At 43.0% G+C, this 14,676-nt stretch overlaps 1 protein-coding gene across 13 annotated transcripts in view; it reads left to right on the top strand.

Annotated features, from left to right (window-relative positions):
• The window catches only part of DLG1 (discs large MAGUK scaffold protein 1), a 371,668-nt gene extending 358,594 nt beyond the window's left edge, over positions 1-13,074 (top strand). For 6 of the 13 annotated variants that reach the window (XM_026650152.2, XM_026650157.2, XM_026650147.2 and 3 more), the window contains 2 exons: positions 6,556-6,647; positions 11,208-13,074. In XM_026650152.2, the coding sequence (XP_026505937.1) occupies positions 6,556-6,647; positions 11,208-11,314 (199 nt within the window). In that variant the 3' untranslated portion in view covers positions 11,315-13,074. The remainder of the gene's footprint in view (positions 1-6,555; positions 6,648-11,207) is intronic. The other 7 variants (XM_026650159.2, XM_026650148.2, XM_026650154.2 and 4 more) reach the window with 2 other exon arrangements.
• The last annotated feature ends 1,602 nt before the right edge of the window (positions 13,075-14,676 follow it).

A 14,676-nucleotide genomic window follows, 5' to 3' on the forward strand; every position in this document is an offset into this window, starting at 1 on the left:
TTCCAAGGGCTGTTTTTAAACCCCTCAGAGCAGGAGCGGGTGACCACCCCGCTACAGGCCCTACACTCATTGAAAGAGTCTAGATTGGGCCTCCACTCCCTGGGAATTTATACTCCAGTCCCGAAGGGACAACACGAACTACAGGTGTACAGACCAAGGCTACCGCCTCCTCAAACATTCTACCACCAGCGTCCAGTTGAGCCTCCAAGTAAAAGACAAAAGGTTCAGAGGCCAAGGGCTGCTTCTGATGAGAAGTGCTCACAGTTATTGAAGCCACCCACTTCTACCCTCCTTGTCTTTGGGGGCTGTCTCTCACTTTTTGCCCATAATTGGGACTCTATCACAACACGTGATTGGGTTTTAGAAATTGTTCATCCAGGTTACACCATCAAATTTCTCTCCTTCCCTTCCCACAAACCCCATTCCTGACTCCACTTGAGGGACCACTTTCATGAATTGATTCTTCAGCAGGAGGTAGACTCTCTCCTCTGAAGAGAGACAAAAGAGCAAGTGCCACCTCAATATCAAGGGAGAGGCTTCTATTCCTCTTATGTGTTAGCCCCAAAAAAGATAGATGGAAGATACCAATTTTGGACTTTGAAATCTCAACATCTTTATTCAGGGAGTTTTAACTCACCTGGTTCAGATTGGGGGGAGGGGGGTGGAAATGCCACTTGTAATAAGACCAGAGAAAGAAGAGTTTGTCAACTGATGAGGTGGAAGTACAGAAGACCAAGATGTAGTTCAGTGCCAAAGGAGACCTAACCAAGCATCAAATGGAATCTAAAGGCAATAATCCAGGATCAAGCTCCCTACCACCTTTTCCCAAAGGCAAAGTGGTATGGTTCATGCTTGGTGTTGAATCAGCTTGGTCCCTCTGTATGCTTGGTAGACCTGGGAAGTAAAGGGCAGAGTTGGGTTCAAAAAAGCCAACTCAAAGCTCACTTTAAGTAAGTAAGGAAAGAAGCGAGAAATGCTTTCTTCCCTTTTTGTCTTACAAATTTGCATCCATGAAGTGATGGTGGCTTACAACATTGTGTGCCCTAATGCGAAGGGCCTGGAGTTGGTCCCAAGGCTTAGAAACCAATCCAGTTGGTAATTCGTCAATCCTAAGATCACCACAGAAGTACAACAGGCTCCAATTGCACCATAAAAATAAACAAAAAAAAGTCTACAAACCACCATCTGGAATTAAACAAAACCAATCTACCTTTCTGAAAAATGTGTTGTCTTTGGACACTGGGGTAGTATCTGAGGCTGTTGAAGAACTACAAGGGGTGTGTTTAAATGGACATCTGGGGAAGGGACTGTATGGTTTGAGAGTTTATGGGTCTAATATGTTCCAAAAAGACACTTTTAAAAGGTGCTGAATGTTGTTGCATATAAACAAGTCTGGGTTTTTTTCTAAGGCAAAACAATTGTACTTTAGTAGGCTCAGAATAATTAATAAACATGTATGTAAATAAAATCCAGCTGTTCTAATGGCAAGTAACAAATCATAGAATCATAGGATTGGAAGGGACCTCGAGAGGTCATCTAGTCCAGTCCCCTGCACTCATGGCAGGACTAAGTATTATCTAGACCATCCCTGACAGGTGTTTGTCTAACCTGCTCTTAAAAATCTCCAATGATGGAGCTTCCACAACTTCCCTAGGCAATTTATTCCTGTGCTTAACCACCCTGACAGTCAGGAACTTTTTCCTGATGTCCAATCTAAACCTCCCTTGTTGCAATTTAAGCCCATTTAATCTTGTCCTATCCTCAGCGGTTAAGAAGAACAATTTTTCACACCCTACCCCAGCCCAAAGTAAGCACCTCCAAACTCATAATTTTAAGGTCAGACGGGACCATCATGATCATGTAGTCTGACCTCCTGCACATTGCAGGCCACAGAACCTCACCCACCCATGCCTGTAATAGACCAATAATCTCTGGCTGAGTTACTGAAATGCTCAAATCATGATTTAAAGACAAGTTACAGAGAATCCACCATTTACACTAGTTTAAACCTGCAAGTGACCTGTGCTCCGTGCTGCAGAGGAAGGTGAAAAACCCCCAGGGTCTCTGCCAATCTGACCCAGGGGAAAATTCCTGCCTGATACCAAATATGGTGATCTACCATAAAATGTTTTCTAAAAAGTGCTCCACGAAAAGTATAAAGCCAGAAGGGACACTGTGGCAACCTCTCGTGGGAGGCACTGGAGTTTGGGTCTCTGTTGTGGGGCCAGTACCTCCTGCCCCTGTCACATGGAACGGGGGGTGAGGTTGTGATAGCCCCGTGGTTAAGTCAATATGGCTGGACTCAGCTTCAGGGCTGCGTGGTCCAATGGCTGACACCAGTAGGGCTCCCCTCATCTGCAGGGGAGTGTGGTCTAATGGCTGGAGTCAGTAGGGTGCCCCGGGGGAGCCAGGGGAGTGCGGCTTACTGGCCAGGGTCAATAGGGCTCCCCTGAACTGCAGGGAATCGTGACCTAATGGCCAGAATCAATAGGGCTCCCCTGGATGGCAGAGAAGCAAAGCCTAATGGCCAAAGTTGATAGGACGTCCCTTGGTGGCAGGGAAGCGTGGCCCAATGGCCAGAGTCCATAGCAGCGGGATTTGATGGGACACCCCCCAAAAGGAAGGGGCGGCCACATTGGGGGACCCAGGCCCTCCCTGCTGTACCAGGTCCCAGCCCAGGGCCCTGGTAGTTCGATGCGGTTCGCCACTAACTCGGCAGGGAATCCACCCGCAACACACTGACTGTTACCGGGACACTGGCTAGTCCCTCCTGGGCTACTTCCTACTGTGACTCCTGTAGCTGAAGTCAGGGGTCTCAGGGTGCCTCAGGTGCCAGCTGCAATCTCCCTAGAGCATCCACGGGTGCCTGGGCCTCAGCATCTCCTGCTCCCTCAGTCTGGGTACCTGGCTGCTCCTCAGCTGGAGCTAGCGAGGTGCGTCCTTCCTCCTCGGCAGTCAGCCCAGATTGAGCTAGGCTGCTCCCTTTTATACTGCAGCAGCAGTTGGAGCATGCCCAGCAGGGTTGAGGGGGCATGGGTCTGCTGCTTGTTATGCATTTAATGCAAGAAATAGAAAAGATAAAGCAAGGGGAGTAATCAAGGTTGTTAAACAGCAAACTTATCTGGACCACACTAGTAGAAAAAGAAATTCATAATATTGGGAAAGAAAATTTGCAAGGCTAAAAGGTCCTTGACCTTGGGCACCACATAAAATTAGTAATTCACGTGTGCCAATTATAATTGCTGTTCCTAGATGGACAGGGAATCCTAAAGAATTAGTACATGTTAACAGTGTACAGTAGATAATGGGACCTATAAACAGCACTATTGCAGTATACAAATGGCAACATAAGGAGATGAAATAAACACAGCCTGCTGTAAATGAATCAGGCACAGATGGTTCTTTGAGTGGTCAGCCTAAATAAGCCTGACTACAAGCGAGGGAGATTGCACCTGACTAGTCATTAACAAGAGAGTGAAGGAGGTGGTACGGCTCTGGTACACAGTATGTACTCTGGGATACCACAACTTTTCAGTGGGGACAGCACCGTGCGTGGGGAGGCTGGATGGGTTTTGTCTAAACCTCACTTCTCTGGCTCAGGTGGGGATCCATGCCCAATGGCCTACTGTGCAGATGAAGGAGAACGTGACTGGGAGTCACTGGTGACCAATCTCTTCACTTGTACTTCCCTTGTTCATTAGCACCACTGTCGTCAGATGTTTGGATATGTGTATGTTCCCTCCGTATGCCGTCCCAGCTCTGCGCAGACAGTTGGCAGAGCAGACATCAAGCAAACCGTCCAATGACCAGAAGATCCATTAAGGCTCGAAGGCAGCTAGCCAGGTTTATTGTCAACGAAGCATGGTCCTATCTCCGTGGATCAATGTCTACAGTTATACTAGCACATGTATGCCTGTGACAATGGATGCAGCTCAATGAATGGCGGGACTTTCCATTTCCCGCTCAGCTGGCCAAAGACCCTCCCTCTGAGATACATCTTTATACACCAATACAAACAAGTTACGTATTGCCTCTGGCGTATTAGGGTGCCACCCTCTGAAGTATCAGGGCACTGCCCTCTGACATATTAGGGCGCCACCCATTGCCTTGTACTTGTTGGTTCGATCAAATCATCTCTATTCATCATGCTGTCATCCTGACCTTATCCTTAAGATGGGTCAGCATGTTCCTATTATCTTTGGGGAATGTGTTTGGTATCAAGGTGTTCTGGTACCACCTTTCTGGAATATGTTTGCGTATATATTCTTGTGCCTAGCACTACTTAGGAATGTGTGTTTCTGCAATATCAGCCCTTTTCTTGCCAGATTCTGTGAGCAGGGCCTGCCTCTTGCTCACAACTTAACTTTGCTTTATATCAGCAAAATTTTGACTACTTTAGCCCAGACCTCAGGCCTCTGATACATAAGTTTATGTTTCAGGCCCTCTTCCTACTACAACCACTAATTTGGTGCAAAGGAAACTCGAGCAATTGGTGCCTATTGCCCAACTAATAGCCAAGTGTCACGGAGTATGGGGGGACTCAGGGCCCTGCACCCCCGGCTTCCTGCGATTCACCATGACTCTCAGCCAGCCAGTAAAGCAGAAGGTTTATTTAGACGACAGGAATACAGTCCAAGACAGGTCTTGCAGGCACAGACAACAGGACCCCCCTCAGTTAGGTCCAGCTTGGGGTCCCCGGGCACCCTAGCCCCCCTGGGAGGTCAGAGCCCCGTCTGCCTCCCAGCCATGGTCACTAGCCCGCTTCCGAGACTCTGCCTTCAGCGACCCCTCCCACAGCCTTTGTTCAGTTTCCCGGGCAAAGGTGTCACCTGGCCCCAGCCCCCTCCTGGGTTCTCATGTTACATGCTCAGGTATTCTCCCTTGGTCAGTCTCCCATCCCCCAATGCAGACCGTCCTAACCACACTCCCCTGTCAGCATTCACAGACCACTTTAAGAACAGTTCCAGTTCGTCACAACAAGCAATTGGAAATAATATTGTTCAGGCAGTGAAAACACTGTGGTGGGCTGTTCCAGAGGAGGGGAGTTTGCACCTCCTGCTTTGTACTTTAAGCTTAATATTAATGGTGGTTCAAATAATAGCTGCCACAGTGGTCCTTGGAAATGTGCTGCTGGGTAATAAGCTTTAAAATATATATATATATAATACAAATAAAACAAATGCTAATATAAAAAGAAAGACAGAAGGAGAGGAATGTAGCTGAGGCCTGGCCCGATGTGAGTAATTAACACATAGAGAGTGGCCTCATTTTTTTGAAGATAGAATTAGGGATGTAAATGAATCATCAGGCTGAAAACAAAATGTTTGTGCTAAATAAGATAGGTCACTAGGTTAAGAAGACAAAATGTCTGAGCCAACTAAGATAAGAGGGAGAACACCCAAGGAACTATTTACTATGAACTCGATAACAAGGGACAAAATACATTAGGAATGTAAAGATGAGGTAAAAAGGAAGTTGAAGTATGGACTGTGCATGCTGCACAGGAATTGGTTCCTGCAAAGTAACCAATCCAATCCAAAAATGGGTAATGCAGTGTATAGTAAATCCAATAAGAAATATAATGTATATAAAAGGAGAGGGTTTCTGTGTAACTTTGGAGCTGTGATGTACCCTGCATCCATCCCCCCCTGCGTTTGAGTCTGATCAATTCAGCATAGCACTGCTGTATGCCAAATAAAAATACCTGAGTGACGAAGCCTGGAGTCGAACTGAGTTCATAGGAAGCCAAGTTAAAAAAGGGCTTGAACTAAGAGCTGCTACCAACCTAAATGGAAACATTTTTCTACTTGGACTCAACATAATCAGTCTTCCTCAAACTCTGCTGATATCCAGTCATTTTAGATTATCTCCTGTTATTAAAAAACTCGGGTCTCTTCATTAGCTCACTACAGGTCCATCTTGAAACAGTCAGTGCCTTTCTTCCTCCAGTAGACAGATGCTCCATTTTCACTAATTCACCCTACAATGGTTAGATTAATGAAGGGCCTAATCAGGACCTTTCCACCGATTCTCAAGCCTGTACCTCAATGGGTCTTCTATCTTGTCCTGTCAATGTTCACCAGACCTCCATTTGAACCTTTGGCATCATGCTTTATGCCTCTGTCTGGAGCATGAAGCAAGCTACTGCACATATGTGCAAAATGGACATTGCTTGTTAGAATTTCCAGACTGAAGATGCATGGTGTGAATGCGTTACTCACATGTGGAATACAGACAGGGGCCACGCATCTCGAAGAACTTTCAGTTACAGGCAGGTAACCTCTAATTTTATATTGAGGTTGCTTAGTGGGTTTCAGTGTTAACCTAGGTGTCTTTTCCAGATTCCAAGAAATGGAAAGCCAGTCTACAGCACTCCCATTGTCTCCCTTTATATTAAGTCTCCCTTCAAGAGTTTAATAAATTGCAGATTCAGGAACAGGATGGAGCTAGTTTTTTTCTAGGATTTGTATTCAGAGGGCAGTTTAATAACCTTATTTCAAAAGAATCAGCAGTATTTGGTAACTGCTTATTATTTTATAATGTATTTCATCTCAGGGAAATGAACAAACGTTTAACAGAGGAGCAAGCCAGGAAGACCTTTGAGAGAGCCATGAAACTGGAGCAAGAATTTACTGAACATTTCACAGGTTTGTATCCCTCATTACAGTTCCCTTCAAAGAGTGGAATTGTGTTGTCTGGAGCATAAGAATTGTCGCACCTGACCTAGCCCATATACTTCAGTTATATATCTTGTCTCCAATACTGGCCTATGATGAATGTTTTAGAACATGTTAAACCATCATAATGCACTGCAACTATTTATTAAATATTTGTATCAATTCATTGTTTAACGTTGAGACAAAATTTCTTCATTACTTCAGCTGGTGCCAGTTTATACTTTAGAGCATGAGAACTTTGCGCTTTTTGCTAGCTGTTGAAACTAGAAACGTTAGTCTTATTTATACATTAAAAGCCTGGAAACTTTTAACATAAAGGTCACCAACTTATGTCTCATGCCTTTCCAGAATGTGAAGGGTGGCTAAACCTCTGAAAACCAGGAAATTAAGAGTTACAGTAATGCAAACTTAAACTTCTGAGAACAAGGAAATACAGAGTTAAGTTACACACTAAGACAGCCCTAACTCTGCCCCCCTGGAGCTGGCACTAGCCATTGGAGATTATCTACATTCACTCCAGCTATGTTCACTGATAGATTTAGCTGTATAGAATGGTAGAGGGATTAGCTGGAACAGCTTGGCAGAGCTGTGATTGTGACATGAGGTGGTCTGGGGCAGCCTTGCCCTTCTCCATGTCCCCTCCCCTGTGTGTGATCAAAAAAAATTGCGGCATGTGTACCTTGAGGGATCCATTATGCCTCATTTCACTGCCTAGTTCTCTAGGTTGTGTCAGTAGCAGTGCACAGGGGTCTTCTTGCTATAGGGATTATCAGCAGTGAGGTGGGATATGAGAGTGGTCTGTGGATTTAATGAAAGTTTAGTGTTAAATGGAATCCTGTGTATAAGGATGAAGGGGGCTTGGTAAAAGGGAATTAAGGGGTTGTAAAATTTAGCAAGTGGGGGTTGTTTCTATGGAGTAGGTTCTATTTGAGCCTAAGTCAAGAGTAGATAGCTTCTGTTCAGTACAGCTTACCTAAACGTAAGTCAAAAGTTTTGTGTCAGTAAAGAGAAAGTGTTAGACACTGCCCTACAGTGATCATGTGCCCTATTCCGTGAGTGCTCTGCACTATCTGAAAACACAGAATGCTAGCATGTGTGTTATAGCTGAGCTGGGGCATCACTCAAAGAGGTTAAGTTGGCATGTATCTTAACTCTGTATTCCTAGTTTTCAGAAGTTTTAAATTTGTATGACCTTAACTCTTTCCTAGTTTTCAGAGGTATATGTTTAGCCACTCTCCACATTCTAAAAGGGCACAAGGCAGCACTGGACAACTTTAAAGTTTTGGGACGTTTAATTCCCTTGGTTTTAAAAAAAAAAATTCTCAGCACTCCCATCTGCAATAGCCCAGCTCTTCTCCTTCAACACCTGGGGCTCTTTGGCAATGATTGCCCTGGCCACAAAACACACTGGCTGCATGTTGGGCTCTTCACTGCCTCTGCCTTGTCTCCTGTCTACCTGTCCAGCACAGCCTGATTGCCTCTTCTCAACAATCCTCCCTATAGAGAGGCAAGCTGCAGCAAAGGACCAACATGTTGAGGAGCTGGGGAGAAGATGCAGGAACAGTGCAGGGACTAGCATGGAGACAGTGGGGACATATTTTGAAGGGAGGGATGTGGCCATGAGAGGAAGGATGGTCCAGTGGTTAGGATCTGGGGCTTGGGAGACAGTTCAAGTCCTTGCTCTACCACGGAATTCTTATGTGATCTTGGGCAAGTCATTTAGGTCCAGATCCATAAAGATACTTAGGTGCCTAAGTCCCAGTTTTGGCTCCATTGCAATCCACAAAACTCCTTTGCTGAACTCAGTAGGCTCCTAAATTCACTCGGCACCTAAATTTTCAGGGTAAAAGTTCCCCTAGGTGCCTATTTTTCTGTCTCTGCTGCCTCCCTCTACACAGACACCTTTCTCCCGCCTAAGCCCCAGAATGATTCAGAAACCAGGGAAAGATAGGCATTCAGCCACCTGGATCACATGCAGGGCCTAATCCAGTGGGCATGCTCAGAGGCCACCTACTGGACTGGATCCCATTTAAAATGGAGAAGGAGATGGAAATGGTGGTGCTGCTGCTGCCACCACAACCCATCTTATAACGTTTAGCCTAGTGGTTAGCACACTTGTCTGGGATGTGGGAGATCATAGTTCAGTTCCCACCCTTCCACCAATCCTGGCTCCCATTTAGAGGGGTAGGGCCCCCCACCCAGAGCCTGCCTCACACATAGGGGAGCAAGACCCCCCAATTCCAGCTCACACCTAGGGGCTGCAGAACATTAGAGCTTTTTTCCAGTCCTTTGTATCTTCCCATTGTTCCAAGATTTGTTAAAAATCAACATTAATCATTCAGAGAATTCCTCTGTCAATTCTTTTAATATTCATGGGAGCAAGTTATCCAATCTTGCAGATTTTAAAATGTTTAAATTCAGTAACTCCTGGTCAGTAGATGGGATGCTGGAGGTTTATGAGGGAGGCCCAGTCTGACTGTTTCCCACCTTCCCCCTGGGATTTAGGTGAACTCTTGCTGCCGCCCTGCCCCCATGTGCTGCCCTCAGAGGTGAAGGATGAAACACTGGTGCCATGTGCCAGGATGCAGGAGTGTAGGAGCTGCTGCTTTGGCAGTGGTGCGGGCCTGGCTTTTTAGAATGTATGTGTTCAGTTATTAGTTTGCCATGTTGGTCAAACACTCAGCTAACCCTGAATGGAATTTCATGGAGCAAAGAAAGGTACTTCTCTAGCCTGAGGGCTTTCCCCTTGCCAGATATCAAAGACCTGCTGCAAATGGTGGAGATTTTAGAATTTCTCAAAAAAAAAATCCCAAGAATCTTTTGTAATAGAAAGTGGTGTTAAACAACCTAAAAATAGAATCCAACCTCCCACATTGGCTGAGGGAGGGATTCATAATCTAGTGAGTCTTTTCTATAACTGTGTACTATGTCTGAACCCCTAGATTGAGAACTCACGTAACAGACATCATCAGAAAGAATGTGTAATACCACTCTTTGGGGTGGGACCATGTATTCCTATGCATTTGTTCATTGCCTAGCATAATAGATTCTGATTGGTACTTTTGGGCACTATTGCAGTATTGATAATTATACCGGTAGCTAGTAGAGGCTCCTGTAATTCACCTTTATCTAATTTATACTACCTAGTGTGTACAATGTATAGTGTACATGATCATCCAAGTATCAGAATTTTAAACTACTATGGTTCCTATAACATCATATCGACAGGGGATGCTCTGAATAGTGACTATTGATAAAAAAAAATTGCCAAGTAACAGAAATAAGGATTAATATATTTTTGTGTTTGGTAGTGGTATGATGTAGAATGCGTGTATGTGTGCTTACAAAGAAGGCATACATTTCTAATTGTAAAATGAATAAGAATCTTCTAAGAGGTTTGACAGGTAAATTGAATTAGAGCAGCCATTAAGGAAGCTTCGTTACCATTGAATGTAAAGTAAAATGCTGTCAAAGATTTACAATGTTTTAGGAGTTAGGAAGCGGAATAAGAGGCAATTATTAACATGTAATGAGGGTTCAGTAATAGTACTAGTGTTGTGTATATTAACACAAACACAGGAATACAGTGTCCTGGCCCAAACAGCAGCATTATACATTTTTTCCTGTTGAACTCTATTAAGTAGGTTCTCAGCCTGGAGGTGAAGACCCCAGTTAAGATGAAGCTGCAATCAAGATTTCTGTCATTTGGATCCAAAGCGTTGCAAGAACCCTAGTCCTGAATCAAATCAGACCATACTTTAATCTGATTTGGGTCAGAACACACCCACCTCCGTTCATTTATAGTGCTTCTCTAGCCTCATTGATAATATATACAATCTGTATGGTCTGAGTGTAGACTGGAACTTTATTAACTGTTTTTAAAGCAAGCATCAGATGTAGAGGATTAGAGAAATGCATATGTTAGCCCCTTCCTTTCATCCCAAATCATGGACACTGCTAGCAACCAGAATCCGCCAGATGACCTATTTTTCATGTTCTGGTTCGTGATCCAGATGACCAGTTCCTCAATCTACATTACATGGAAGCCCACACCACCATTTCACTTGCTACAAGTCTCAATGATTTATTTGTCTGGATTAGGATTATTAACTAGCCCTGCTGTTTTACCCTCCTGTCCTGGATACCTGCACAAAAGTTGGGTCTAGAAGAAAACAAAAAAAGAAAACCAGAAAAATAACAAATCACCCCTAACCAACCCTTGGAGGTATCTGAGGATGGCAACAACAACAACAAAAAACAGCTGCACATGCCAGTCTACAGTGTGGGAAAATTCCTTCCTGACCCCAGGACTCTATACTCTGTACACTGGCCAGTGCAAAGGCCTTGGGGAAGCCCTACACCCCCGGACAGTCATGCACCTTTAGCTCACAATAAACCACGATCCCAATGTTGTCTGTTCCTTCTCCAATCTGGTTAAATCCCCACCTTGGGAAGGGGGCTGAGAATTTCTGCACACAAGGTGAAAGTTAGTAAAAAAACGCTTGCTGACTGTAATACTATGTTTTGCAGCTATTGTCCAAGGAGACACACTGGAAGAGATATACAACCAGGTGAAGCAGATCATAGAAGAACAGTCTGGGCCTTACATCTGGGTACCAGCAAAGGAAAAATTATGAAAATTGAAAGATTTTTGGTTTTCATTTTCTAACTGACATTACCTACTCATTGACAACTTGTAACCCTTTTCAGTGGAGCCTGCCTCTAGCTCTTTCCAGTGTGGGTCACACACTAAACATCACATTCTGCAGTTCCCAAAATTTTTTACATTTGGTGTCTCTCTTAGTTTGGATAATTTGTAGTATTCTGTGGTAGTGTTCATTTGACATTTTTCAAACATGAAGGTCGAATGGCCTGACCAGCTATTAAGGTAGGGTTGGGGAATTATATGGTAAAATTCCTTAATGTTTAAGGGAAAGTAAGTTTCAGAGATTTTCAGAAAAGATTTATATACATTCTTTTAAAATTTCATAGCATATGAAAGAAAAGTCATCTTACCCAATGATGTAAATCGTGAGCAACTTTGCACACTTAATTATAATAGCATGGGTTGGCCAAGCATTTAATTTCAAGTTTTAGTTTGTGGGTTGACTTTCTGTTGTCGCAGCAAATATTTTTCTTTATAAACAATTAATGTAACTTTTTTTTAATTTCCAAATTAATGTATTCATTAACTTCCATTAATTCACAAGGGATATTCATTTTCAAAATTTCATAATGATATTCTTATAGTCTATTTTTATTCATTTTTTGCATATACAGTTGCTAGGGATAAAGATATTTAATGTTTTTAATCTTACTCATGCAACACTATTTACAGTGTCTTACAAAAGTTGTTTATGGATTATGGTCATCACTCTTTTCTGAGTCGAAAACATGTTTAGGTGCTAGGGAAGCTTGTATTTTACAAATGAATAGCAAATTTTCATTGGCAGCAAAACAGAAAACACTTGCAGTGATGGATGATCATTAAGGCGATAAAAAGAGAGTCAGATTTGTAGTTTAAAACTGTGTGTCTCCTTAGAGGTGTCAGATTTTAATGAATATTTTACCCACAATAATTGCCTATTTTGTTATAAAATGTTCTTTAACTATAAACTCTGTAACTATGGGAATTATTTTCTTTACATAGTTGCGCACACATATATATAAAATATATATATTTTTCTTTTCCCACCTACTCCTAACTTTTCTTTTTTTGTTTTTGTTTTGAGAATAAATACAAATTAGAATTTATCTTCCTTAATCATGTGAAATGAAATGCGGTATGGTGGCTGGGTAAAACATCTGGGGGATATTAGCTAAAAGAAAAAAATATGGGCAAGTTCTCCTCTTTTCTACAAACAATTTCAGATGTTTGGTTTTGGGGTTTTTTCTTTTCCATGTGATGTGCATGTTTTAACCAATGGGAGATTTCAGAGTCAACGGTCAGTTTTTATGTACATCTCAGACTGCATCTGTGTCATATCTTCCATGGTGGCTCTGCACTGGAGAGACACAGGCCTCTGATCTGAGCAATTATAAATACATTTCTGCAAAATATAGAACTAACATTATTCATTCCATTTGTCAGAAAGAGGAGAACAGCTAATAAAGTTTATTGTACAACATATTTTTGTGTGTCTTTAATTAGATAATCTAAAATACAGGTGATGTAGAAATAAGAAATTAAGTTTGCAAACAATAAATTGGCAGGAACAGTAAATAATGAGCAACGATGTGATAGAGGAACATTGAAAAACTAGTATGTGGGCCAAAGAAGTTCAGTGTAGTTAAAGTAAATGCAGGTTAGATCTTGGGGCAAGGAGTTAAGTAATAAGCATGTGTGAGAGAACAAAGTATTGCAGAATATTGGTAGATTTGGGAATCCTGTCAATGTACAGCCTACTGTGCAGTGATTGTGAAAAAATCCATCTTGGCTGTATACTGGATTAGTAAAGAAAGTGCATTCTTGCTGTATTTTTATGAGTTTCTCTGCCTATTGCTGGAATTATAAAGTGTTCTGAGATTGTCATCAGATACTAACTAGCATGAATCAAAAGTAAAGGCTTCTATCTAAAGCTCTGAAAGCACCAGTGGCCTAAATTTTAAGAAATGACAAGTGATTTTGGGTACACAACTTGAAACGCGTTAAAAGGATGTGAATTTAGATGCTCAGTAATTTCTGAAAATCAAGCTACTTTAAGATATCTCAGTTTTGGGTACCTAAAAACTGAGCCCCCCCCCCCCCCCCCAAAAAAAATTACTAATCACTTTTGGAGGTGTCACTTTAGTGAGGCTTTTAGATGGTTTGTTTTTCTTACAAAAGAAAAAAGCTTTTGTCTCTTATTGCCTTTTCCTTATTGTTTTTTTAAATGTGTTTTTCTGCTTTTTTTTTACCCATCAGGAGTGGCATGTGCTCTCTTCATAGAATCATAGAATATCAGGGTTGGAAGGGACCTCAGGAGGTCATCTAGTCCAACCCCCTGCTCAAAGCAGGACCAATTCCCAACTAAATCATCCCAGCCAGGGCTTTGTCAAGCCTGACCTTAAAAACCTCTAAGGAAGGAGATTCTACCACCTCCCTAGGTAAGCCATTCCAGTGCTTCACCACCCTCCTAGTGAAAAAGTTTTTCCTAATATCCAACCTAAACCTCCCCAACTGCAACTTGAGACCATTACTCCTTGTTCTGTCATCTGGTACCACTGAGAACAGTCTAGATCCATCCTCTTTGGAACCCCCTTTCAGGTAGTTGAAAGCAGCTATCAAATCCCCCCTCATTTTTCTCTTCTGCAGACTAAACAATCCCAGTTCCCTCAGCCTCTCCTCATAAGTCATGTGCTCCAGCCCCCTAATCATTTTTTTTGCCCTTCGCTGGACTCTTTACAATTTTTCCACATCCTTCTTGTAGTATGGGGCCCAAAACTGGACACAGTACTCCAGATGAGGCCTCACCAATGTCAAATAGAGGGGAACGATCACGTCCCTCGATCTGCTGGCAATGTCCCTACTTATACAGCCCAGAAAGCCGTTAGCCTTCTTGGCAACAAGGGCACACTGTTGACTCATATCCAGCTTCTCGTCCACTGTAACCCCTACGTCCTTTTCTGCAGAACTGCTTCCTAGCCATTCGGTCCCTAGTCTGTAACAGTGCATGGGATTCTTCTGTCCTAAGTGCAGGACTCTGCACTTGTCCTTGTTGAACCTCATCAGGTTTCTTTTGGCCCAATCCTCTAATTTGTCTAGGTCCCTCTGTATCCTGTCCCTACCCTCCAGCATATCTACCACTCCTCCCAGTTTAGTGTCATCTGCAAACTTGCTGAGAGTGCAGTCCACGCCATCCTCCAGATAATTAATGAAGATATTGAACAAAACCAGCCCCAGGACCAACCCCTGGGGCACTCCACTTGAAACCGGCTGCCAACTAGACATGGAGCCGTTGATCACTACCCGTTGAGCCCGACGATCTAACCAGCTTTCTATCCACCTTATAGTCCATTC

Source organism: Terrapene carolina, unplaced genomic scaffold, assembly GCF_002925995.2.
Source record: "Terrapene carolina triunguis isolate 2854851 unplaced genomic scaffold, T_m_triunguis-2.0 Scaffold88, whole genome shotgun sequence".
NCBI lineage: Eukaryota > Metazoa > Chordata > Testudines > Emydidae > Terrapene > Terrapene triunguis.